Genomic DNA, 26592 nt, shown 5'->3' with positions numbered 1-26592 from the left:
TATCTCATTGTTAATTTGTAATATTATTGAAAATATAGTTATATAACTATGGTTTATGTATTTTTCAAGCTAGACATATAAAAATATATATATAGGAACTATAAAGACCCAATAAAATCTTTGATTGGCACATCCCCATTTGCTAATGGAATAGTCTTTTTGACCGTCTTTTCAGGATTCAATAAAGCGTCAACGATGAACTGAGCAACGTCTGCTCTTTCAATATGATAGTTATTGTCCTTTTTAGTTTCGATTTGATCCACTTGAACAAGTTTACCCTTGGCAGGATCTGTACCTAAGAAACCAGGATGCAGGATAGTCCAATCCAAATTGGACTGTCTAACATACAAGTCTGCTGCTTTTTTAGCAATATAGTAAGATCTTAAAGATGTGTCCCACCAGAATGATCTATCTTCTGCTTTAATTGCAGAAACTATAATAAATCTTGAGATCCCTGTTTTTTCGCAGGCCTCTATAACTTTAGCACAACCTTCAAGATCAACAGTGAAAATTCTTTCCATACTCTGGCCACCAGCACCTGCTGAAAATACCACAGCATCACAACCTTTCAATGCATTTTGTAATTCAGGCACAGTAGCAGATTCAATTGATGTCAACGAGGCATCGACACCAACTTCATCTTGGAAATACTTCACTTGCTCTTCCTTTCTCACTAGAGCCAAAGGAGTGGCAAAATTGGACTTTTGATTTTTCATCAAATTAATTAGCAAACGACCAACTTTACCATTGGCACCAACAACAGCAACTCTTAAAGGACCTGACATTATGTTTATTCTCTAATTTTTCTCTCTCTGTTTCTAATATATCTTTTTAAACTTATAAGTTTAAATTATCTTTGTAAAGAGAATATAGAAAAAACCTTCCTTAACATTCTAATTGACTTCAAATAAGAATATCCTTTATATATATTTGGTTTTTTTTAAAGTAGGGATAATTGCTTTTGCTGCATATGTTTATTTTTTTTTTCTTTTTTTAAGGAAGTGTAAGGGGCCTTCATTTAATTTAGAGGAAACTATATACTTAGCAACTTTTGTGGAATGTAGTGTTTTAAGGGTGGAAATCAACAAGGATCAAATATTATTATACATTTGTAAGGAATTGACTCTTTTTCCAATTATGTAAGAAAATATACAACAAGGTTCTGTCTTTATATTGTATTGAATGGGATTTATTCTCAGATAATCTTGGCATCTATAGTATTTATAGTTGTAATGCAACGGGTATTCCATTCGATTTCAGTTCTCATCCCACCTTTTGGTAGTCATTGTTGCAACCCCCATTGCTGCTCCAGGTACCCTGTCCACCCCTGTCTGCTACGAAGTTTTAAGGGGACAGTCAAAAAAAAAAGTTAGTAAAATTTTAAAAAATAAAACAAATGACGTCATTTTTTTTTTCATTCTCGGGTGTTTTTTATTTATTTTCTTGAAGGCAAATAGCTTGATGGCAACGATGACTTGAAAAGAATTTAATAGAAATGTGTCAAAATAATAAAAAAAGAAGTATTTAATACGAATGATTGGTGATTAGCTAATGATATTTACTAAGAAGTACCTTTGTGGGGTTGAATACGGATAAAAACGGGATACATTTGATGAACAAGAAAAGCTCCAAGAAAAATTTAATAGCAATTCTCTACTATCGATGACTAATTAAAAGAAAAGCTGTGGAAAGGAAAGTATATTGACGAAAATAAGAAAGAAAATAAGTTGTAAGTCAAAATAAGAGTGATAATTTTTAAGCATATATAGAATACAATAAATAAAAGATGAGGAGGAAAAAATAAGACCTTTAAAAAAATATTAATAAAATAAAATAATATATGTAAAATTATTTTGTTTTATGCTGGAGAAATTTTTCTTCTTTATTTATTAATTCTATTTCTTACTTTCACTTGTAGAAAGAAATGACAAACTTCTTCAAAAAATTTAGGAATATTATCTAAAATGTTAGTATATTAAGGGGAAATGCATTACAACTCTTTTCGATAACTCTACCACAGTGTAATTATTCTTATTTATTTTTTTTTATTTCATTTTTCCCTAGAGTATTGCAGCAAAATTGTAATTTAGGTTGAACAATCATTTATGATACATATAATTACTCTGATGAGGAAACAAGGAGATTAAGTAAAAAGTTGGAATACATTGAATTGCTTTCCTCACTCATCTCTTTTCCTTGTCGTCAATAAAAAAAAATAAAATAAAATAAAATAAAAAAAAATTAATAAAAATTAGATTCATAACATCATTATATTCCCAAAAGAAACTATAAATTATTTCTCGTTAATAAAAGTAATTGTAAAAACGATAAAATTACTTTCTGATAATTTCTTGACGTGACTTATAGTACAACTTTAACCAATGTCTAGAACAATAATAAAATAAAATAAAATTAAGAAAAACAAACAAACAGAAAACAAAAAGAATTATCTAAAATAAAAAAAATAACAATATAATAGAAGTATAATATTTTTTTTTTTCTTTCAATGTTCCTCATATATTTTTTCTATTTCCCCCAGTTTAGTATTTTTAGTATTATTTTTATTTTTAAAATGACCTACATGGAATGCGCAGTATCCATGGGAGGTCTATCGTTCATGGAGTGATCAACGATAGCTCTTTTACCTACGTTATGATATGACACACGTCTTTGATTTGGCATATCGTAATAATCTACAAATACTTTCCTTCTTCTGACGTTTATAAACCAGTTCGAGAGTTGAATCTTCGTAAGACCAGTCTTCAACGATAATTCTAACTTCTCTTGTGGTGTGGGGTAAGGGTTATTAATGTGATTGTATAGCCATTCATTTAAAATTTGTACTGTCTCCTTTGGCAAGTTAGCTCTTTTTTTAGTTGTACTAATATTAGCGTTACTAGAGCCTGCGGTAACGGTTGTATCAGCATTAGCAGATGGTGGGGAGGAAGATGCAGATGAAATAGAAGGTGGAGGAGTCGTAGCAACTGACGAATTGGGTGTACCTAGAACATCTGTGGTTGTGCTTGTAGTGGACACACTGCTTGAAGTACTACTACAGATGGTCATTGGAATAGAAAATCCTATAGATGCTGAACCGTTTGGTGAACAAGGGGGTGATATAGGCTGCTGCTGCTGTTGTTGTTGTTGTTGTTGTTGTTGTTGGTCATGTTGGTGGTGTGACTGTTGAGGTTCCCTTTTAATGACCAAATTCACCTTTGTATTCCTGTGTAATGGTTTACCAATTTTAAAATCCATCAATTTTGGCTTTGTTGAGTAATTCTCCTGTGTTGGGGCGTAGTCTCTTAATGACTCGTAGTCCAAAAGGTTTAATCTAGTTTGGTTCCTAGTGTATTCCGAATAATTATTATTACTTCTAAATTTGAGCTCATCATCAGTAGGAATTGACTCTAAAATTAATTTTATTGGGGGTAGCCTCATAGTTTCCATTTTTTGTAGCTTTTTTCTAGCGTGTTTTTATTTGCAATAAGCTACTCTTTTAATTTTGATGTAAAGAATAGTTATTTTTTGTATCGTTATTGTTTTCTTTGTAAACTTTCTTTTAAAAAATTATTCTTAATAAGTTTTTTTTTTTTTTTAAATTTAGAAATAGGCTATATTGTTTAATTATAATTTTTTTTTGAGTATCGATATTATTTTTATTTTAGTTTTTATGTATGAGCTCAATTACAAATGCTTTAATAAAAAAAAATTCATTTTTTTGAAGAGTCATTGTAAAGAAAGATCTCTAAAATAACAAAACAATATGACTATATATATGTTTTTTTTTTTAGTTTGTTTGTTATATTTCATATCATTGGAAAAGATTCCAATTACCGATTTAGTTTTCTCTTTGTCTTGCCTTTACGATTTGATTAAGCAATTAACAAAAAAAATGTCATCACTTTTTTTTTTGGGTTTCTTTCTTTATCTTTGTACAAATAGTCTGTGGTATCATTGTAGACAAGCCAATGTGCATCTACTGAAGCGTCTTTTTTTTTTTTTTTTTTTTATTGTTATTTTAATTTTGTTCAATTCTAATTTGATTTATCTTCTACAGGGTTTCCTTTTTTTTTTCTTCCATCCCCCCCTTTGTGCATAATTTTTTAGTAAGTCAGACACTCCGATTCACTACTCTTTTTTACTTCTTCTTTTTAAATTACTTCAGCATTTTATCGATGTATGTGCGCAGAGAGGAATACACATCACACAAGTGGCTACAACGTTTTTATTCCCTAGGCGCTGTACCATAGACATAAGAACAAAAAGTTTACAAGAACATTGGGAAATACAAAAAAAAAAAAACCAACAAAAAAAAACAAAGGGGTGAATCACATAACAGCTTTTTCTATGTAACCACAGTAGGAAGAAATGTATTTGGTAGCACCTTTTTTTTTTAGTATATTTTGATGTTACTACTGACATATCATAGTGATGGAGGGTGTGGACATTCTCACGTTAAAGTAGTCGCGCATATTGTGTGTCCTAATATTTGTTTTTATCTATCTTTTTTCAAAAAAAACGAAATATCGTTCCCATCTGATTCTTCAAATAAGTTCTAAAAACGATATTATTTTCCATTTCTGTAAGAAAAGCTGTGGAGTTAAAAACCTTTAAAATTAAAAATAACACAAGAAGAGATCAAAGAACCGAAAAATTTTAAAGAAACGGAAGGAAAAAGAAAAAAGAGATCTACCAAATCTCGAAGGGGGGGGGAGAGTGGTGGAGGGGGGGGGGAAAGATGGTAAAAGGGAGACAGAGAACAGCGTAGAAGAGAAAAATACAAGAAGAGAGAGAGAGAGAGAGAGAGGGTCCACAGTTCTAAATAGAAAAAGATCCGCGTACAATTCAAACTGAGAATGCTTCTATTTTTTTTTTTGTTCACAGAATGGAAATCTCATCCGTTCTGAAAACGGTAAAAGAAGAAAAAAGAAGAAGATATGCACAGAATGGAGCATGCACTACAAAGGGAGAGTGAACGGACCGGGGAGAGAGAGAGAGAAAGAAATGAGGAGTTTTGTAAATATGCTTAGAAAAACCAAGAGCAGAAATACAAGAAAAGAGAAGAAAAAAAAAAAAAAGAAGGATATCAGATCTTTAAACGTTTGTTGGACCCTATTCGGATTTAAGTAAAGGTGTAATAATTGATAGATGAGAATGAAGGAGGGGCGTGTGAGAAAAAGAGGGGAGATATCTTACTGTAATTGCTTAAGTCATTGGTACGTAGTCAGATTATAGCACAACACAAGCCACATGATTCTTATGTTCTACATATTCTGGACCCTGTTTTATTTTTAATTTTTGATTTTTAATTTCTTTGTAATTTTTCCGAGAGGGTGAGAAGGATGTTCCCAAACAAGGACATTTAATGTGTTGTTAAGTGTTTTTCTCCATATCAATTGCTTTTTTTATAACCTGCTCTTTGTTTTTCTCTACTTCCATTATGGGAGCAAGAATGTATAGGAGAGAGAGGGAGAAAGTAGAAACAGAAAATTGAAGTCAACCATATATATTTTTTTTTCGATTTCTACTTTCGTTGTAGTCATCCTCTAATCTCCACGTTTTTATGTTAAATCTGGCCTGTACCGGTGTGACACAAGACACCTGATAAAAAGACGTTTAATTGATTATTATTGGTATCAATAGAGAGAGAGAGAGAGAAATAAAAATGTGTGTAGGTGTTATAAACTAATAATAAACGTGACACTGATATAAAAAAAAAGAAGTATATTCTCCACTCTTATTTCTAATCAAAAATTATCATAGAAAAAAAATTAAAAGCAAAAAGAGTAGTTTATTGTGTGAACATTGACACCCCTTCAATTGGGTTCGTTATCTTTAATCGTTAAGTTCCTAGGACTTTAACAACTACCAAAAAAAACACAAAAAAAAACAATATAACAATCAAAATAACAATAAAGCTCGTTTTTTTTTTCTTCACATGTACGTACTCTCTTCTTATTCTTATTTTGACACAATTGTACGGAAGCGTTTAAAAAAATATAAAATGCATTTTTGCTTACGGAATGAGAACGATAGCGTTGTAAGTTCAGAAATCAACGTAGAACCCTCGGAACCCTTCTTTTTTTTTATTTCTTATTTAGAAAGAAAAAAAATATTTACCAAATCAGAACAATCTCTCGCAAATCCCTTTTTTTTTCTTTTTTTTATTTCTACATTGTCATCTCTTCCCCCAGTTTTATTTTTTTTACTAAATATAGACGTAGCTCTAAAAAAAGTCGAAGGTAATGAACCAAGAAAACGAAGCAGAACAGTTGAAACAGATACTATTGAACGAACTATTGTACAGAAGGAAAAAAAAAATGAAGAGGGGAGGTTGAGAGAGAGGGTTGTCTGATTCAAGAAGAGATGACAACATTTCCCACAGAGAATTGTGTACGTATGCATTTCCCTTCGAGTCCATGCGGGTTTGTCTATCCGTCCAGCCTGAAGGCATTCTCCAATAGAAATGTCTACAAAGGCAACCTTTGAGATACATCGAAAAATAGGGATTATTCTTTTTTCTTAAGCCAAACGATCAAGAAATATTAGCTGGATCTCTATATGATTCAAATTATGTCAAGTTGAGATAATGCGGGGTTAGATAATTTTTTACTAAACAAAAAATTAGGACAAAATCAATATTTTTCTCAATACCTTCGAGAACGCAGGAGACGAGAGAGAGATAACATATAAATGTCATTGGACAAATATAGATATGCCCTTTTTATTTTTAATTCTACATACTATTTCTAAAACTTTATTACTAAATTATTACTTCAAAAACAAATGTATACTAATTCGGAATAATTTTTTATACAAAAGTGGGTGGGAATGTATCAAAATTTGAATAAATATAAAATAAAAAAGGGTGGTAAAAAAAAAAAAACAAAGGGTAGTTCGGATCCAACATAAATAAACATTTGACTATGGACCCGTTTCGGGAAAAAAAAAATAATAATAATAAATAAAATCTGTAAAATAATACACTAGCTGTCAAGTTCAGTCTCTCTCTCAACAAATTCAAACGAGACAAAAAACCGTAAAAGCCCTTTAAGCGTCCATTGTTTTAGGCACAATGCACTCACTACATTAAAAGAAAAGAAAGGGAAAAAAAGACGTGTCTTTTTCAAACACCATCAAAAAAAAAAAAAAATAAATTTTGTAACAATATCGAAATTTTATTGAAATATATAGCGTTTATTACGTAAATGATAAAATAATTAATAATATATAGTGCTGTACGGTGTGCTGTGGCGTTCATGTAATAACCCACATCGGACATAGTAAAAGTCCGATAACATAATTAAAAACCTCCGGTTATTTATTGTGTTTAGATTTAGATTAAAGGATTAAATAAATTAATATAGTAAGTAGTAGAAAAATTAATGAAATTTTCTTACACAAAAAAAAATTTAATTGTCCTTAATACCAGCAGAAACTGAGAATTGTCCACCTGCACCTATCAGAATCATATCAATATCCTTCGTAGCGGTGTTCGAGATCTTAGATGGGACCTCGATATCTTCACCGGCAGGTCCCTGTCCAACAGCGTAAGTTTCACCGAAACCCCAACTGTACATCTTACCATCTTTACTGATTGCAATGCTATGGTGTGATCCTGCAGTTATATTTTTAAAGTTGACTTCTTTGTAATCACTATCATCCTCTGGATCTTCCAACGTTTTGACTAATTTCGTTGGTAGTGGGACAGCTCTGACCCTGTCGTGTTCGTCCTTATAACTGTACTCTGGTAATTCAGCTTTCAGTAGCCCGATTTCATTCATATCAATTCTACCGAAAGTGTACAACTCACCGTTCTCCATTAACACCAAACTGTGATGCTCACCAGCGCTAATTGTTTTGATCTTACCTTCTTCTGGTAGGTTCTTCACTTTAGTAGGCAAAGTTACAAGTGCACCATCTTCGATAACCTCATTCACACCACATTGTCCAAACTGGTTCAACCCCCAACTGACCAACTTACCGTCTTTATTTAGGGCGAAACAGTGATTCTCACCACTGGCAATGTACTTGATATTCTTTAGGCCAAATGGTCTTGGATCGAGAGTCTTTAGACGGAACCTATCGAGGATTTTTCTACCTAACTGGTGTTGTTGACCGTTACCCCAGGCATACACGATACCAGCTTCGTCCAGGAATAATATGTGATCTTTACCACCAGCCATCTGTACGATCTTGGTCTTGCTAAATTTAGGAACTAACCATGGGGTTCTTTGGACATCGATTCTGTCCTGGTAAAAACCTAATATACCCTCATTACAGCGGAACGTACCCCAAGCATACACTGATCCATCATTCATAAGGACACAACTTAAGTTATCAGTGGCTGCTAATTGAATGATTTTCTTATCACCAGCAGCAGAAAAGGAGTCCATAGGGATCTTCGTGGGAGTACTCTCTAATTCATTCAAATCTCCGTCTTCGTCATCACTGGATTCTTCCATGTCCTTCAACTTTTCTTTGGCCCCACTTGTGTCTCTTCCTAGGGCACCATAATCATTACAACCCCAGGACCAAACATAGTTATCTTTATCTAAGGCCAATGTATGCATACCACCAACAGCAATGGAAACAATACCAACTTTGTCTGATGGCAAAAATGGATTCAATCTAGGCCTTTTCACTTCCTTGTTTTTAGCTAGAGGACCCAGGCCAAGCTCACACATGGAACCAGTACCCCAACAGAACACGTCTAATGGACGAACACTGATATAAAGATGTTTATAGTCATCAATACTATTCAAAAGAGCCTTAGCCACTCTTCTTTTGGCCACATGACCATCATCAGAAGCACTTCTTTTAACCATCTTTTTTTTTTTTTTTTCTGTATGATATTTTTATTCGCTATGATATTTTCTTTCAAGGCAAACTTAAATATTATTCAATGGTTAATATCTGTGGTAATTGTACAGTATATATATCAATTTCGATTGCTTTGTATAGAAAATATAATAACATCTAATTACAAATGTTTATTAAAGGATCAACCTCGAGCAAAGGAAAAAAATGTAAAGCGAGATGACATAGAAGTATGTGCCAAAGAAAAAAATTTGACAAAATGAGCATTTTCAAATCTTTCTACGTCGCTTTCTAAGTGATTTGACAGATCAAAAAGTAGATTCCTGATATCACATTAATGATCATTAATGAGGGCTTGTAATGAGTTATTTATATGGGTTATATGAGTTTCATAGTAGCTGTTTTACAGGTGTATTTACAATAACCACTACAAAAAAAACAACATAAAACTAGTTGTGTTACCTTTTCTAAGTGTAATTATTCCAATTTCAAAAAATATTAATTTTATTTTATTTTGGTTAAATAATGAGCTAAACTACAACGCTGGGAACAGCTTAATAATGATGAATGTTATACATAGGCCAATGATCATGAAAAAAAAGGTTAGGATATAAAATATGTATCCCAGTTTGGACTTGTCGTAGGACTTCAACTTGCCACTGATATCAACAAGACCCCTTGATGCAACCTGTATACCTTTCTCAGCTGCCCCAAGCACTTTCTCATCTTCTTCGAGGGCTTCTTGAAACGCTACAGCTCCTTGCTTTAAGCTTCCGACTAGTTTAGACATATCTTCATACAGTGTCTGTTGAATGTTCTCATGGTCCTGTATTTGTTTCTCTACTGAGACGTGAGCACCACTTTCACCTTCGTCCTCATGTAACCTCCCAAGTAGTCTCTTTCTTAGCTCTGAAGTTGACTCTTCTTCCTTGTTGGCAGAATCCATAATAGCTTCTGCTTCCTGTGCAGAATCAAAATCTTGGCTGTACCGTCTTGTCTTTAAACCCGCTTCATACTTTTTATATTCATTTTCCATCTCTTTCAACAATCTATGGCACTTGGTGTCGTACTCGTAGGCAGCTGCAGAGTATTCTGCTTCATAAGTTTCTGTTTGACCTGCAACAACTGCATGTTGTCTTCTACATTCGATATTACGTGACTCCTTAGAACTCACTAAAAAATCAATCAAAGTATCTGTCATTAATTATAGTCTATACCTTCGCTTTTGTCTGGAATGTTAACTGTTGCTACTTCTAGAACTACACGATTTATTAAATATTGTTAATTTACTTGCTTTCCAATATTAATATCCCCAAGGGTTTACCAGTGTTCAACTGAAAAATAATGGAAAAAGACACACAATGCGACTGTGCCGTCATGTCCTACTGCTTTGTCTTCGATGTGAATAAAAATGATGTTACTCACAATTATATATAGCTTTATAAAATAATAGTTATTTTGTTTTTACAAATATGTTTGCCCATCTACTATCAAACGTATGTACTGTGGAGGTAAAATCAGTCATTGTTAGCGAAAAAGGGCATATTAACTCTCGGGCCCTTGGATTTCGAAAATCTAGTGCGTGGGGTTTTGCAATCATCCAGTTCCCCTTACTATACTTATAATGTACAATTTCAACATGTTCTGGAGACCTTAAAAACTCTAAAGAACCCTTGATAGAACACCAAGAATCCCCTTCCCTCCATCTCACTTCTCCCTCCGAAGAGAGAGAGGAAAACAGAGGAAACCAAAAGAACTTTGGCAAAGTCAAGCTCAACCAGAGAAGAAATATACGAAATACAGGTCAGAAAACGGCGATCACATTGAACACCTTCAATTGAATAGGCCCGTTATTCTTTTCTTCTAAATGTGAATAATCAATAAAAAGTACTACTATAAACTAATAAAAAAAAATTTTCCGTCGTCTTATATACTAGTTTATATCATTTACCCGGTGTTTTAAATTTTTCTATAGAAAACTGTTAGGGCTTTAACAATTCATATGGTATTTAAATTAGAGTATATGTTCCAACTATTGTGTGCACTGGTGTTTGGGTCTATATTACCATAGTCGGTATGGGTTTATCCTGATATTTTTTTGTGTTTTATATGTTTTTTTTTTATAGTTATATATGTGAAAATAGGAATGCTATATGGATATATATTTTTGATGTAAAAACAAGGTAAATCATAACCTTATATGTTTAGTCTGATCTCATTGCACGGACTTTACCCTTTTTATTCTTCTTATTGTGTTTCTTTGAACCCTCGTTCTTTATTTTGTGGAACGGGGTAGACAACTTACCTTCGACATTGTTCATGTTGAAAAATTCTTTATCTAGATCGTCAGCGACATTATACAATGCGGCTTGTTTACCACCATGAGTTACGGATGCGGCTTGCTTATTAGCTTCGCTACCTGTATGTGCTGAGAAGGTCAACTTGGAAAGGTCTCTTGCCAAATCTAGCACCTCGATACCTTTAGCCTTTGCTGCCTCCTTCAATTGTTCTTGACGTGTCTCCGGCAGTTTTTCAAATACGTATAACTCCTTGTTGAACTCTTTACATTCTTCTCTAGTGTATGGGGTGTCATCTTCCAAGTGTGGTGGAGGGTTGACATATAGAAGTTTACCGTTGACATAGTCCTTTAAGATGTAACGACTCGCTCTTGACTCATCTGCAGAACCAAAACCTTGGGTCATGTAACCACGGGCACGCGCGTACGCCACCAACAGTTCCTGAGCAGTAGGGTTTTCTGGTTCGACATTGTTGTTTTCGTCCTTCGACCTTGTCTGGATATGAATACCGTATATAGCTTCTAAGTAAAATTTTGGAATTCTCTCACCCACTAACGTACATGGACCAATGTAATCACGCAGTTGGTCAATTGGTAAAACACCGTTACATACCAATTCACCCTTGTTGTAGGCGAAATTTGGGAAAACTAGACCCGGACAGTCACAAAGCATGACGTTATCGGAAAGCTTAATTGTTTGGAAATGTTTCGTTTTACCAGGAGTAGAGGACACAGAGACCTTCTTGGCACCAACCAACGAGTTAATGGTCGAAGATTTACCGACATTAGGGTAACCAACTAGACCGATCTGTAGAATAGACTTTTGACCAGGTAATGGTTCAATGAGAGGTTCCTCAGGAGCCCTAGACATGAAAAGTTCTTCTAGTTCGTCAATAGACAAGATTCTGATACCTTCTTCAAGTTCTGTATCCAACTTGTTTTCCTCGTCCTCGTCATCGTGTTCTTCAGGGATCTCTTCTTCTTGGTAGTCATCGCCGAGCTCCTTCTGTTTCTCCAGCAATTGGTTAGCTCTTAGTGCAGAATAGAAGGCATACGATATGTTCTTCTTGTGGAAGTAACTAGCCCAGGCGATACGTTGTTTCCTCGTCAGCAGATCGGCTTTATTGATCAGCAGCAAGTTCTGTTTACGGCTGTCGACCTCCTGTACGTATCTCTCCAAATCCACGGACCTGAACAGCAGTGGGTCTCTCGCATCGACAATCTGCACCACAAGATCACTACGCTCCACAACTCTCCACAGCTGCTTCCACACCTCGATGTTTCTCTCAAACGGCGTCAGCAATAGGTCCTCGTTACTCTCTTGTAGATGTGCCAATTTTCTACGCCACTCCAAAAATGCATCGTTCTCCTGTCTTTGCAACTGGTACTTGGTCATACCTTCATCCCAAGCAGGTCTCCTAGGAACAATCAAATCCTGGGCCAACGACCTCTGTTTAGCATCTATAGCAGACTTCTGCGCATTACTCAACAGGAAACCCTGCGTAGTACTGTCACTCCCATGGTCTAGCCTAATAATCTTCACGTTAGAATGCCTGTCAGCAGCAAAATCCTTGTCCGCCAACGCAGCAGTGTGCAAAAACTCATCCAAAGCACTCTCCTGCGTAACAGACCGCAGCTTAACCCAATTAGCCTCATGCTTATCAGTAGTAAACCGCATCTCACCGTCTGGAAGATACTCAACCGTGTTCTCCTTAGCACGCTGGTGCTGAATAGCACGCCCTAACCCAATAACATTCTTGTTTTTCCTCTGAATAGGCTTAGGACCCTTGGGGGCCTTCCATTTCTTAGGCTCTGGCTTCTTAGGTGGCATCGTCGATCGTTCTCCTACTTTCTTTACTCTACCGTCAACTATGTTGATATAAAGCTGAATGTGAATTTTATATAGGAATAGAGCTCATCGCATAATTTGAAGAAAAAAATTTTTTTGTTATTTTTAAATTTTGAAAAGCCGAATATTTTTTTTTTTTGGGTTTTTTCGAGGGAGATTTATAAAAAGGGCCTTTTCCAAAAGCAAAAGCAAAAGCAAAAGACAAGAGTGAGGTATTTGATATTGATATCAAGTTCACAGACAATCTACACAATCGACACAGGACGAAAAGAATTTCTCAATTATGGATAAGGTTAGAGAGAAGTTAAACAATTTGAAGCTAGAGGCTGAGTCGTGGCAGGAGAAGTATGAGGAGTTGAAGGAGAAGAACAAGGAGTTGGAGCAAGATGTTACTGAGAAGGAGAACCAGATCAAGGCGTTGACTGTTAAGAACCAGACGCTTGAGGAGGAGGTTGAGAAGCTTGAAGGTGGTGCTGACAGCTCGCGTACTTTGGAGCAAGAGAAGACTGATCTGGAGAACCAGGTTAAGGCTCTGAGTGTTAAGAACCAGACTCTTGAGGATGAGGTTGAGAAATTGGAAGCTGAGCTTGGTGAGTTGAAGCAGACCACTGAGGAGTCCTCGACGCTGAAGTCGAACAACGAGAATTTCACTAAGAAGAACCAACAACTAGAGGAAGAGCTCGAGGAGAGCGATGCCAAGTTGAAGGAGACCACCGAGAAGCTACGTGAATCTGACTTGAAGGCTGACCAATTGGAACGTAAGGTCACTGCCTTGGAAGAAGAGAAGGACGAATTGGAGAGAAAGAACGAAGAATTGTCCACCAAATACGAAGAAGTCAAGAAAGAATTGGACGAATTTGCTGCTTCCTTGGATGGTTTGTAAGAAGAAGAAAAAATACCAAACCAAATTGAGCTTTAACAACGTGCTTAACCCTTTCTTTAATATCATATGATATACTATATATATATAAAAAAAAAGTAAATAAGAAAAAATATAAAATAAAAATAGATTTTTTTTTATTTTTTTTTGGGGGCTTTTATATTATTTAATTCGATGTTCCAAGTACTCAATTTAAACCCATAGCATTCAGAATGTTCTTCTAGTGGATATATGTTCAATTGATTAAATATCAACAAGTAAAAATACCCAATTAAATAGGTATATCATTTGGTGGTTTATACTTTCTAGGTTGATTTGCGCTTTAACGGATTCGATTAAAAATTTAAAGACAAATAAAAAAAAAATTAATTTACGAAGTTTCATTGGTAAAGGGAATGAGGATATGAAGTGGAGTGAGTAAGCCATAAGGTAAAGCTGTTAAGAAGACAAAAAAAGTATTTTATTAATGTCGCAAGTGGATGTGGGTCCTATGGGTAAGGAATCGCTTCGAGATGCGTATCAGTCGATAAAGAAGATGTCGCTAGATCACCTCAGCGCGAAACAGCATCTTTTGATGGCCTTGTGTCGGGATGTTTCGATGTTGCCTCCTTTGTACTATGTGTTTAAGTCATTGAAGAGGGCGTGGCGGATATCTGTGCAGACGACGATTAAATTATATGAGCCGCAGTCGCTTCGAGAAAGTCTCATGGCGTTCTGGCAGACGTATATGGTTGCTAACATTAGTAATTCTGTCGAGTTTAATAACTTGAGGATGTCAGAGAATGTTGTCGATAGCTCTACGAATTGGGAGTCTGTGCTTTTTACAGCGTTAACTAAGGCGAGGGCTTCTGAGCACTTGCTCTGTGCCTTGTGGTGTATAGTATCACTGTACCTTACATATGCGATATTGGATTCACTGATGGTCCGCTGGATAGTTAAGTACTCTACCTTAGCGGCGATCCTGCGGATGTTCTCGATGTCTATGATTATAGTCACATTTGAGTCAATGCTTCTGGCATCTCTGTCACCTGATAGAAACTACTTCCTACATACATGGATACTGATAAGTTGCATATTAACCGCTGTATATATATGGCAGAGTTATTTGACCTCTGATCTAAACTACGTGCGTAACCACAAGGCCAAACTGCGCTCATTGGCTGATAGTAGTGAGAACACCGGGCTAATTGATTCTAGCGGAAACTTCGATGTATCCTTGCAAGTTAATGACGATGATAACAATTATTCAGAACCAGATAGTGAATTTGAGATGATTGTTTCTGGAGAAGAACATGGACAAGTAAATAGAAGAACAGTACTGGATAATACGCCGAATTCAAGATCCTCTACTCCTTCAGCAGGTAGAAACCAAAGGCGATTGAAGAAGAAGAAGAATCTAGACGGAACTTTTAATTTTACATCCAAACGTTACATTGACCTCTACAGTATCACCGTGTTTTGTGTAGTCCCAGTAGGATTGGCAAGTTTTATCACCATGGTTGGTCTGTTAAGAAATTTATTTATCCAAAGACTGGATGTTGAACAACTTGGAAGGATGTTAAACCAAAGCTACAAACCTTAGAAGGGTTGTGACTTCTATTCTGCTTTTTTTATGAAGAATTGTGCTCCCTTTAATGATCTTAGAAGAGGTAAAACAAAAAGAACTTAAAACACAAAATGCAAAAGATGTTGTTTTTTTATTCGTGCATATATTCATTTCTACTATTATCCCTTTTGCTTATTGCTTATTTAATTTCACACGTAGAAATTATACGTGTTACTTTTTCAGTGTTTTTTTTCGATCCTTCAGAAACTTCGATATGTTTTATTTTAATGCAGAAGTTTCTCAAAATTGCTATTATTATTAGTATTTTCTTTTTGTTTCTTTCCGTTATCTTTCCATTTTATGCATATCAAGATAATTACCTCATAGTTGCATTTTTTTTTTCTTTTCCCCAGCAATTAGCTATAAGATGATTACAGTTTTACATATACCATCCACTATATACACCTTTATACTAAGCATATCTATTTTCTGTATTATAAAATATTTGATCATTATTTAGTTTTCTAATATTTTTTTTTATGTAAAGGCTTCAATTAGCTTAGCGACTGAAAGTTAAAAAAAAAAATATGAGGAAGAGAGCATTGATACTATAGCAGTATAAAATACAAAGCTAAGGTTAAATACTGCCATACCTCTTTTAAGTGAGAAAAAACGCAAGGCAGGGTATATATATATAAAAAAATGGTTGTTCATATTCTTGGAAAGGCATTCAAGGGAAAAGAAGTTATCAGGATAGCGTTGGCTTCGAAGTTCTATGGTATAGGGAGTTCTACATCGGAAAGATTATGTTCTAAATTAGGTTTCTACCCTTGGATGCGCATGCATCAACTCTCAGAGCCGCAAATATTGAATATCACAAGTGAACTGTCGAATATGACCATAGAAGGTGAAGCAAGGTCAATTGTGAAGGAGAATATCGCTTTGAAAAAGAGAATAGGTTCTTACCAAGGTATGAGACATGCTTTGGGTCTACCTGTGAGAGGTCAACGTACTAGAAACAATGCAAATACTGCAAGAAAAATTAATAAGATGGGATCGAGGTCCTAAACAAACTACCCCCATGTCGATATTTTAAAGGTGACTATGATTTAGTAGTTGTTTATCCTTGTAAGATCAATCGTGTATATAATATAAAGATCTAACTATAACAAGAATATTGCCCCTAATTTATATATTTTCTGTCCTGAACATGACAAAATGTTTATGTAGTTTTACATACTTATAATTGGTAATCTGCGCTGAAGGACTTCCAATCCTTTAATTCCATTAAATGTCTCATGGTAGGGCGACCGTGTGGACAATTCCAAGGTTTATCGAGTGTACTCAAGTTTTGGACTACACGTAACATCGTCCTCTTATTGAGAGGCTTCCCTACCATGATACTGCTTCGACATGCTCGCATTGCGAACATTGATCGTATTTTACTACATCTAATATTATTTTTGTGCACTCCGCCATCTTCTTTTATTAGGTAGATTAGTTCATGGAAGTCAGAAACTCCAAATACAGTACGTTTAGAAATGGGTATGCTTATTAATTTGATCTTTTGGCCAGCCAAAGAGTCTTCATCTACCCTAATTTTAAACCCATTTCTCTCAAAAACTTCAATATTATCCATCACAATAAGTTCATCTATTACACTTAATTCTATCGTTTGCTCAGATATCAACCGTTGTGATTTAAATTTAGTCGTTTGCTGCAAGGTTTCAAAATTGTACTTTTCATCACTAGCATGCTGGTCAACTATGAAAAGGTCATATTTATCATCAACTTTTCTAGTCACTATGATAAATCCAAGATTAAATTGACCGACAATTGACATATCTTGGAAGTCTTTCTTTTTCACAGATAATGATAGATATTCTGCACCTTCATCAAGGTCTTCTAATGCGTGATTCTTTACTATTTGGCTTTTCTTTTCGCTCTTTAATTCATCCTTAATATCCTTTATGATATCTAGAGTTTCATTTATGTTACCAATACCATGAAAGGGCATCGAAAAGTTTACAATGTCGTCACTATTCTTATTCATAACATTGTCTGACATAGACCGGTAAATGTCACGTTTAGATGAACTGCTCCTTAACGCCAATGGACTTCGAATATTTAATTCAGTTGGAGCCAGTGATACTAGTTCATCGTCATTATCTTCATCAAATACAGTTAATTGATCATCGGATTTCCCTTTGTTTTGATGAGTGCATTTGCTGTTTTCTATCGGAATTTCAGTGTTAGATACCTCAGAAGGATATTCCTTTTCTTGAACTTCTTGGGAAGTAGCCTCATTTCCATCAATAAATACCAAATCATTACTTCGAGTCATTCTAACATGATGTGTATATTTTTCTTCATCGATTTCTACAATAACTGGTTCTTCTAGTATATCTGGAGTATTCTGTTTATCTGATAGCGTGGAATCTATGGGGTAATCAGGATTTATAAAATCATCGGCATTGAGGACCTTGGATCTTTTAGTATTCCTCAGTTGATACTCCACACCATTATCAGATTCTTTCGTTTTTACACCTTGTGATAAATAATTATTTTTATTAGAACTGAGACTGCCATTAGCTGCCGCTACCTGAGTCATAGCATCTTCATCGCTGTCAACATAATCTGGTTCAGAATTGGGCAGTTTATTATCAGGTTGGATGCCATCCATCTCTTCATCTCGCTCTAAGTAACTAGTTGAATGTTCAATAAGTTCTGTTATGTCCATATCCTTCTGAGAGATGAAAGAGCTATCTTTACCTAAACTTAAACCTTCATTGACTGATGTTTCTTCATCATAATTATCAGATGATTCGTCATATACTTTTCTTCTCTTTATAGTCTGATCAGAGGGTTCATTTTTTGGTAGAGCAAGTTCCTGATTATCATAATATTCTATTAATGCTTCACGCAAGATATCAATGACACTTTGTTCATTGTGTAAAATCACTGTGCGTTTATCAGGAGTAATGTTAATATCTAGTAACTCCGATTTTAACTGAAAATCCAAAATGAACATTGGATATTGTACGTTATTGTATGACCTGTACACCTCGTTGCAACATTTTACAACAGATAGATAATCAATGGGCCTTTTATTAATAAATATGTATTGCCGATCCTTAGAAGTTCTTCCACAGCCAAATGAGTTTTTAGAAATATAACCTTTTACTCTGATAGTGTAATCTAATTTGTCAAAAGTAGGATCATCAATGTACCTACTTTGAAGACTCTTTTTATAGGGATTCAAATTAAGGGTAATATCAATTTCTGAGAGCCCATGCATCGATGAAGCCCCAAAGATATTCAAAATTCTTTTGTTTAAGGTCTGATTTTTAGTGGTTGAGAGAATAGTAGACTTCTTTCCATTTCCAGTAGTATTAGTGACAGAAAAACGGAGCGTCTCATTTATTAGAGCATAACTCTGAATTAATCCTACGCACTTAGTAAATTGTCTTTTCGAGGTTCTGACAAATTCCTTTTGCCGTACTGGTAAATTATGGAATATGTCTGTAATCACAATTGATGTACCTTTATTACGAGTCGTAGTTGACTTAGATTTCAATTTCCCAGATAAATCGTATTGTAACTTGTCTGCGCGGGGTGGAGAAGTTGTGGTTATGACTTCTAAATTAGCAATTCCACATAGCGAAGAAAGAGCTTCACCACGGAATCCTAAAGTGTTAACGTTATTCATCACATCCTCAAATTCTCTTATTTTTGAAGTATAGTGTTTCAAAGCTAAAGTTTCGTAATCTTCCTTCTCGATTCCTGATCCATCATCACCAACTTCAAGACCTTCAACACCATACTTTTTGAAATTGATATCTATTTGGGTAGCACCTGCATCCAGACTGTTCTCTACCAATTCTTTCACAGCAGAAGCTAGATCTACAATAACTTGTCCTGAAGTAATCCTATGTACATCATGTTGCGGGATCTGACTAATTGACATAGCCGTAGTAAAATTTAGGGTATTATTGTATAGTTTTATCCATATACCATTGCCTTAATAAGAGATTTTCAGACAAGTCTCTAATACCCAAATCACTTGCTCATCGCTAAATTTTATTCACCTTTGTGGTCGCGAATAGTAACAAATTTAGTAAAGACGTGTTTTTTTGTATGGTCCTGTCTAGGGATGGATATAAGGAAACTTGGAGAGTATAGCAAGTTCACATTACTACTTGTCACACCGTCAATAAAATTTTAATAATTGTAATTCGCTATTATCCATTGGTTGGCTTTTACTTCACCTTGGAAACCCCAGTGGGCTAAGATAATCTATTTTTATTGTATAATGACTATTAATTAAAATGTGTAAAATATAATGACAAAAAGGTATTATAAATATAAATATATAGTAATAAGATATAAAATGTTAAGGGATCATCTTGAAAATGTTGGTATGAATATTAATGTAGAGGAGATAAATCCCATGTTGGATGTTATAAAGTCGATTTTTAAGGTATGTTTCACTTTAAATGATTATGATTTTAGTTAACAGAGTGGAATTAGGAAGAATATAATCAACATTTAAAAAAAAAAAAATAAAAATAAAAAAATTGTATCTTTCTTTCATAAGTTTAACAATGAATATATCAAATGGAAATAGCATATCAGTCATAATAGTTTGAGCTCATGTAGCAATAATAGTTTCCTAGCAAAAATAAAAGAAAAAAGTAGTAATGATGAGAAATATCCATAGAACAAATTCAACAGGTTGATAGTAGATAGCTATATTTACAAGGTCAATTTATGTTTTTCATTGCTCACCGTTTTATCTTTGTTCTAAGTCCATTACCTTTTTCAGATTCTCATAACATAGATAGCTAATAGAAACAGCTGGACAAACTTTCGCTAAAGTCGGTACTAAACCCTTGAATAAACCTGGGTAGCCTTCCCTTTGAATTGTTTTGAGTAATACGTCCTTAAAACCATCATATCGATAAGGGTGTGCATAAGTGCCTTGTGCTTGTAACCTAGTTCTCAGTAGATTGATAGGGTAAACTACTGTTGCACCAAACGTACCACTCAAAGCACCCATAGGGAGAACCACCAGGTTACTCAATTCCACATCTTCCTCTCTCTTATTTAGTCTTTTGGCTTTCGATTGGATATAATATTTTTTGAACATTGTAAATGTACCAAGATCCAAGGCAGCATAAGGGAATATACCTAAAACACCCACAAGGACACCTCTATAGAATAATTTCATGCCTCCTTCTTTATACATCTCCTTCGCTGTCTTGAACATTAGGTTTCTACCTTTCAATTCTGTATCAAGTGGAGCACACTGCATTCGGAATTTTAAAGTATCAATTGGGTAAACAGAAAATTGGGCACAAACACCTGCCAGACCACCTGCAATATAGGTAGAGAATTTGGATAAATCTTTAGTATCTTTGCAATTTTCGACCTTTGTCATCAATTTCTTCGTCATTTCGAAGGAACCAAACTTTATCGAACTCTCAGGGAAAACTTTTAAAGCATTAAGACCATTACCCACATAAAATGATCTAATACCACCTTGTCTGTACAAGCTAATAATAGCCTTCACTAGTGGAGACCTCAATTTATTAGGTTTTGCATGTGGGTTTTTAGCCAGGACTACCTCTTTCGAATTCAATAGTGTCGAAGAAAGATCGGTTCTTGCAATCAAAAAGACCTTTAATCTGTCGAATGGAGCTGTACATGTACGCGATACTACACCTGATATACCACCAGCAATGAAGAACCCAAAACCTTTTATAAAATCATTGATTAGAGTCATGTCACCTTCTGATGATAGGTCAACATCTTCATTAAATAAATAGAAGTATGCATAAGCGGTGTGTAGTCTGGATCCTTGTTCTCTCGGCATCATTAATAAGAAGTCCCTCCATTGATCATATGTAATGCACTCCGGATCGTTTTGTTTTTTCTTGGTAAATGCCCATTTGATAAACTGTTTAAACCTGGATTTCATAAGTTGCTCATCTAGTATGTGTGAATTGTTCTCTTCCGCTAAATCCTCTGTCAAATAGTGAAGGTACTCCATGACATCAGATGTCTTTATCTTACCGTCATTATCGACATCTAAGCGTTGAAACCCTTGCTCAATCTGCTCTTCCGCCTTCCTAGCATACTTTTTAAAGTCCTCCAGGTCAATCACGGAGTCATGGTTACAATCCATTGCATTAAAAAGCAAATGTAACGCATCTTCACTTTTACATAACGGATGTTGTTTCTCCTTAAAGGCCCTCTGAAGCGATCGCAGGTCAACTTTACCACTATTACTCAGATCTATGTCCTTAAATAATCTCTCATATCTCTCATCACTGTCACCGCTAGAACTCCCCATATTGTAATCTAATTCTTTGAAGATGTTCTTCCTTAGACTTTTGTAGATTTTCTTGAATTTTTAGAAGCAAAAACGTATGGGGTTAAAAAAAATATTATAGCTAAAGCAAGTACAAGCCCTTCGGTTGGCCACTGTATACTTATTAAATGGTCTGATCGTTCGTTTTCAATTGAAGTTTGAAGGTTCTTCATAAATGAGCTAATTACTAAAAACTAATTATTGCTAGCCTATATGAAAAATTTCTAGAATAAATAATTTTTTTTATGCAAAAAAGCGAAATTAGGGCACCTATAAGAAAATCAACAAGCAAAGGAAAAGGGATTAGAGAATGAATTGATACGCCACTAGTCATAGTAATACCGGCTATAACGTTAGAAGTAGTTGCTACTATTACCATTAGACGTCTTCTTTAGCGCAATATAAGAAAAGGGAGAAAGAAAGAAAAAAAAATATGCCCAAGTTAGAACAGTTTGAGATTAAGAAGTACTGGCAGATATTTTCTGGGCTGAAACCAGTAGAGAACAAGGTTAATCATGACCAGGTTTTGCCTATCTTGTACAATTCGAAGCTGGACTCTTCGATTTTGAATAAGATTTGGTTTTTGGCTGATATAGATGATGATGACAGTCTTGATTTTGAAGAATTTGTGATTTGCATGCGTTTGATCTTTGATATGGTGAACAAAAATATAGACTCTGTGCCGGATGAGTTGCCTGAATGGCTTATCCCTGGTAGTAAAGCTAAACTTGTGAAGGAAAGGCAACGTACTAAGCAACAGGATAATGTAGACACACCTAAACAGGAAGTTCCAAAAGTGGATTGGTATATCTCTCCCGAGGACAAGACTCTTTACGATCAAATACTAGACTCCTGTGGTCCAGCTACTGACGGTACTGTCACTTTTGCCGAGCTCTCCCTTGCTTTGAAGTCAAAGTTCTTCAATATTGGCAGCAGTGATATGGAGAAAGCTTGGAAATTGGTCAATCCAAGAGATCTGGCCTCTATAGATAGAGACCCAGCTACATATTTCATACACTGCCTAAGACAGAGAAATGATGTTGGTGCACTAATTCCATCAGAATTACCACCTGCCTTAGCTGAGATTTGTAATAAACAACGGGTTACCTATGATCTGAAATCAGAACAGGCAGACCTAAAAAGATTGGATAAGCAACCAATAAATGCAAAGAATGATGTATCTAATCTAGAAGATGAACTAGCTCAGCTTGAAAGCAGTTTGGACAACATTACATCAGTCGACAATTCTACAAGTCAAGGTTCTGTTAATATTAGCGCTGAATCCATGAACCAATTCAAGGCTTTGTTAACTTATATGGAACAGCAGCTAAACAATCCAGACTACAATACATCAACAAATGTACAATCAGTCACCGAGGACTTGGATAACATAGATCAGCAGGTGCAAATGCTAGAGACTTATTTACAACAAAAGAAACAGGAACTCCAGTCTTTAAAATCTGAGATAAATTCATCTTAGCTATAAAATATGTACTTCAAATAAATCTAGTTGTGAATGTGTAATAAGAATAAAAACTTTAATAGTCGTAATAATATATGGACGAAGAAACAATAAATATAGCAATATGAATAAAATATAGCACAAAGGGGAGCATATCTATGATTATTATTACCTAAAAGCACTACTTAAGATTTAATTATTTTAAGTAACAAAAAAGGATAAAAAAAAAAAAAATAGTAACTTGATAAGGAATGTCATTAATGAGCCGAATTCTTGATGATTTCTTTGTCTGTAAGGCAGCATTGTATTTTCTTTGCTACGGGAAAGAGCCGGTCCAGGAATATTAGTGGGTATTTGATCATTTTATTTTGACGAATACTGGTAAATCCCTGGTATGTACATGTCTAGTTGAAAACCTGGTCTTTATAAAAGTGGATGTATTTCCCTACACATTAGTGGAGAAAACCAGTAACCTGAATAACGGTACAGTTTTATTCTTAATTAGAAGAGAAGGCGTTCGACGCAAATTTGTAGGCATCAGAAAGTAAGGTAGCATCAGAAGCTTTGATTAAAGATACTTCAGCCAAATCATTGGTCAATGCGGACATTTGCCTTAGGAAGCTTAGAGATTCTTCAAACTTTTGATCTAAGTCAGGCGTCGACTTGTAAGTGTTGAAATCCGTAGCGACTAATGCAAGGGCATCAGACTTGGCATTACCATTGTGCAAATACTTTTGTAGAAAGAATTCCCACATCATTGCCATAATCGTATTTGGTGTATTTAGCTTAAAAGGCATACGTCTGACAATGGTCTCCTTCCAATCAAAATTATCGAATTCTAGTCTATCAAACTCACCAGCAGTCAACGAAGAGATAGCAACTGCTTCAAATAGTTCGTTTAAATTCTCCTTAACATATGCAAGATGACTCCTGAATATCAAAGTCTTTTTATCAATTGGACCATGATAGTTAGCCGGTTTTTGATTAATTTGGAATAAAGTCAAAATTCTTGTTATAATTAAAATGAATTGCGACTCCTGTGGGTATGAGCGTTGTGTAGCTTCTGATAAAGCAGAAATTGTTGAGGGTACTGTTTCTTTACCCAAATCAAGTACGTTCATTTTCATGAAAACCATTAAAATAAAAGCAGGTTCTTGGTATTCTGGTGAAACTCCTAACTCATTGAGTTTCAGTAAAACTTCACCCCATTTGGTTGGGACTAGTGTTTTCTTTGATGCGTTATAGTCAAAGAAGCCTAATAATACTAATAATCTCAAGAATGAGGAAGCCAAAAAATCAAATGAGGAGCGTAGTTTCTTCTCTGCTGGAACAGAATTTGGAAAGATAACAGTATCAGAGATGAAATCTTTTGATATGTCAGATGAAGAGTTAAGAAGCTCTGAAAACTCAGCGATAGAAAATACCTCTTTTTTATCTGACTTAATGACTAATTTGTTAATTTTGTCAAACATAGATGGGGTCATTCTGTTAGCCAAAACTGTTGCCTCTTCCGGGGCAAACCATTTAATTTGCTTGATCTGTTTAATTTGGTAGTATCTATTAATAGGTTGAGTCAACAAGTTTAATTCTTGGCTTTTAAACAAATCAACTGACTTTTTAATAAGTTCACGATAAGAATTAGAAGAACCACCATCCAATGGGGGTTCTTCAGGATAGATACCGGTGACAATGGCATCAAAAAGTTTACCGCTAACTAAACCGATGCTGCGATAGAAATAGTATTCATGTGGTAATCTTTGAGCAATGAAGTCATGAACATCATTAGGAATGGCTTCTGGATTTTCAAAAGATGCTTCGATTTCGTCCTTCGAAATATTTGACGGGGTATTATCCTTTGAATGTTCCTCGTTCTTGACTTCAGGTTCGTTATATAACTCAACTCTGCCATTTTCCTTTAGCACTGGCATGAACTTCAGAGCTGCAAGACCTTTTTGATATTTTTTAACGTGCACATCTCTTTCGTTTTTAATTGGATTTGATAGTTGGTAGGTATAAAAGTTTGTTCCTGAGTTCAAGACCATCTCAACCGCAATATCAAACAATTGAGGTACAGGATAGATCTGCAATGGAGGTAGAGTAACTGGTTGGATATCATTACCGACTGCCATGGCGATATCGATAAATTCTTCATGAGTTAATCCAAATTCCTTTAAGACTCTAGTTTTCTCAATATATCTAAACTCTTTGTTAGGAAACTCCATACCTAAAATAAACTTGTCAACTTTATCCAACATTAAACAATCAGTAGGACCATATATAGCATCAATGAACCCTTTCTCCAACAGATAGGCAAGTTGGATCCATGAAGTATATGGAGCTACTTGGTACATGATATCATTTTCAATAAAGTAAGATATCAAATCAGTTTGGTACGATTTTGGATCAATTATGGAATAATACCTGAATGGTTCCTGTGGTTGCATTGGCTGGTCGATGTAATTGTCCTGGTTACTAGATATCAAGTTGTTCCACTGAGTCCAACCGCGATGTCTCTGAGCCAAAACAGTCTCCTTATTAGTCCGCATAGTAGGATTGGAGGCGGTAGCATTTGGAGAGCTTCCAGCAGTAGGATTTGCAGAAATATTTGCAACGTGTTTGGAAGCAGCGTTGAAATAGTCGGAATTAACCAATTGCTCATCAATCATAGACCCATTGAAAATGAAAATTGGTGTGATATTGTATTCCTGAAAGATCTTCAAGTCACTCTCTAAATAAAGCTTCAAACTAGTTGGAAATCCACCAATGGCATCCAGATATTGTTCTCTCTTTGTAGTCAAAAGCCTGGAGACATAATGATTAACATCAATACCTAAGGTAGCATTAGTCAAACTCTCAATGGAATAAGAGCCTACTAGAGACCTCTCAAATAGATAAGACTCCAAAGATTTAATAGGCATTTTTCTATTTTTTTTCTGTAGTTTTTTAAGAAAGTACTATTATCTGCCCTTTTTTGATTAATTGTGTTTCCTTTTCTAAGAGATTCCTAGATTATAATTAGCTTTTTTTCTTTGTTATCTTAGCTGTTTTTTATTCTTGTCTTATGAATTCTCCTAATATAGTAAAGAGATTCAAGTAACCGTTATGGACTTCACAAAGAAACAAATTTGGAAAAACAAAAGTTTACTACAATTTGCTTTTCTACCCCTCCTAAATATGAAATTGAATTGGCTACTCTAAACCAGGTACCTGTCGAGATCCTCGTTAATCTTAAGCTACTTCCAACCTTGCTTCCTTTCTTCAAGAAGATAATGAGATACAAGATCCCAGAAAACCTGTCATCGGCTCTCCCGTCAATAGGAACTTCCTTTTTTTTTTATTTTGTCTGTCTCTGGCTTCCTTACGCCC

At 34.9% G+C, this 26592-nt stretch overlaps 12 protein-coding genes across 12 annotated transcripts; 4 read left to right on the top strand and 8 right to left on the bottom strand.

Moving 5' to 3' along the window:
* Nucleotides 1–98: 98 nt before the first annotated feature.
* RNJ42_03816 (uncharacterized protein) lies at nt 99–785 on the bottom strand (the record flags this gene model as incomplete). Its single annotated transcript, XM_071053980.1, has 1 exon — nt 99–785. The coding sequence occupies one exon, from the start codon at nt 783–785 to the stop codon at nt 99–101; it is 687 nt and encodes a 228-aa protein (XP_070910392.1).
* A 1792-nt stretch (nt 786–2577) lies between these two features.
* TOS8 (Tos8p) lies at nt 2578–3447 on the bottom strand (the record flags this gene model as incomplete). The annotated part of the gene is made up of 1 exon (XM_071053979.1): nt 2578–3447. One exon carries the CDS (start codon nt 3445–3447, stop codon nt 2578–2580), a length of 870 nt encoding a protein of 289 aa, XP_070910391.1.
* Nucleotides 3448–7412: 3965 nt separating this feature from the next.
* SRM1 (Ran guanyl-nucleotide exchange factor) lies at nt 7413–8828 on the bottom strand (the record flags this gene model as incomplete). The annotated part of the gene is made up of 1 exon (XM_071053978.1): nt 7413–8828. One exon carries the CDS (start codon nt 8826–8828, stop codon nt 7413–7415), a length of 1416 nt encoding a protein of 471 aa, XP_070910390.1.
* Nucleotides 8829–9355: 527 nt separating this feature from the next.
* USE1 (SNAP receptor USE1) lies at nt 9356–10021 on the bottom strand (the record flags this gene model as incomplete). The annotated part of the gene is made up of 1 exon (XM_071053977.1): nt 9356–10021. One exon carries the CDS (start codon nt 10019–10021, stop codon nt 9356–9358), a length of 666 nt encoding a protein of 221 aa, XP_070910389.1.
* Nucleotides 10022–11024: 1003 nt separating this feature from the next.
* Nucleotides 11025–12947, bottom strand: LSG1 (ribosome biogenesis GTPase LSG1; the record flags this gene model as incomplete). Its single annotated transcript, XM_071053976.1, has 1 exon — nt 11025–12947. The coding sequence occupies one exon, from the start codon at nt 12945–12947 to the stop codon at nt 11025–11027; it is 1923 nt and encodes a 640-aa protein (XP_070910388.1).
* Nucleotides 12948–13248: 301 nt separating this feature from the next.
* TPM1 (tropomyosin TPM1) lies at nt 13249–13848 on the top strand (the record flags this gene model as incomplete). The annotated part of the gene is made up of 1 exon (XM_071053975.1): nt 13249–13848. The coding sequence occupies one exon, from the start codon at nt 13249–13251 to the stop codon at nt 13846–13848; it is 600 nt and encodes a 199-aa protein (XP_070910387.1).
* Nucleotides 13849–14311: 463 nt separating this feature from the next.
* Nucleotides 14312–15427, top strand: EOS1 (Eos1p; the record flags this gene model as incomplete). Its single annotated transcript, XM_071053974.1, has 1 exon — nt 14312–15427. One exon carries the CDS (start codon nt 14312–14314, stop codon nt 15425–15427), a length of 1116 nt encoding a protein of 371 aa, XP_070910386.1.
* Nucleotides 15428–16093: 666 nt separating this feature from the next.
* Nucleotides 16094–16459, top strand: SWS2 (mitochondrial 37S ribosomal protein uS13m; the record flags this gene model as incomplete). The annotated part of the gene is made up of 1 exon (XM_071053973.1): nt 16094–16459. One exon carries the CDS (start codon nt 16094–16096, stop codon nt 16457–16459), a length of 366 nt encoding a protein of 121 aa, XP_070910385.1.
* A 172-nt stretch (nt 16460–16631) lies between these two features.
* PMS1 (ATP-binding mismatch repair protein) lies at nt 16632–19358 on the bottom strand (the record flags this gene model as incomplete). The annotated part of the gene is made up of 1 exon (XM_071053972.1): nt 16632–19358. The coding sequence occupies one exon, from the start codon at nt 19356–19358 to the stop codon at nt 16632–16634; it is 2727 nt and encodes a 908-aa protein (XP_070910384.1).
* An 825-nt stretch (nt 19359–20183) lies between these two features.
* SAL1 (Ca(2+)-binding ATP:ADP antiporter SAL1) lies at nt 20184–21746 on the bottom strand (the record flags this gene model as incomplete). Its single annotated transcript, XM_071053971.1, has 1 exon — nt 20184–21746. The coding sequence occupies one exon, from the start codon at nt 21744–21746 to the stop codon at nt 20184–20186; it is 1563 nt and encodes a 520-aa protein (XP_070910383.1).
* A 451-nt stretch (nt 21747–22197) lies between these two features.
* Nucleotides 22198–23244, top strand: END3 (End3p; the record flags this gene model as incomplete). Its single annotated transcript, XM_071053970.1, has 1 exon — nt 22198–23244. One exon carries the CDS (start codon nt 22198–22200, stop codon nt 23242–23244), a length of 1047 nt encoding a protein of 348 aa, XP_070910382.1.
* A 479-nt stretch (nt 23245–23723) lies between these two features.
* MKT1 (Mkt1p) lies at nt 23724–26144 on the bottom strand (the record flags this gene model as incomplete). The annotated part of the gene is made up of 1 exon (XM_071053969.1): nt 23724–26144. One exon carries the CDS (start codon nt 26142–26144, stop codon nt 23724–23726), a length of 2421 nt encoding a protein of 806 aa, XP_070910381.1.
* Nucleotides 26145–26592: the final 448 nt, after the last annotated feature.

This window comes from Nakaseomyces bracarensis (assembly GCF_045282275.1).
Source record: "Nakaseomyces bracarensis strain CBM3 chromosome Unknown Scaff12_0, whole genome shotgun sequence".
Lineage (NCBI taxonomy): Eukaryota > Fungi > Ascomycota > Saccharomycetes > Saccharomycetales > Saccharomycetaceae > Nakaseomyces > Nakaseomyces bracarensis.
This window is presented reverse-complemented; position numbering and strand designations above follow the sequence as displayed.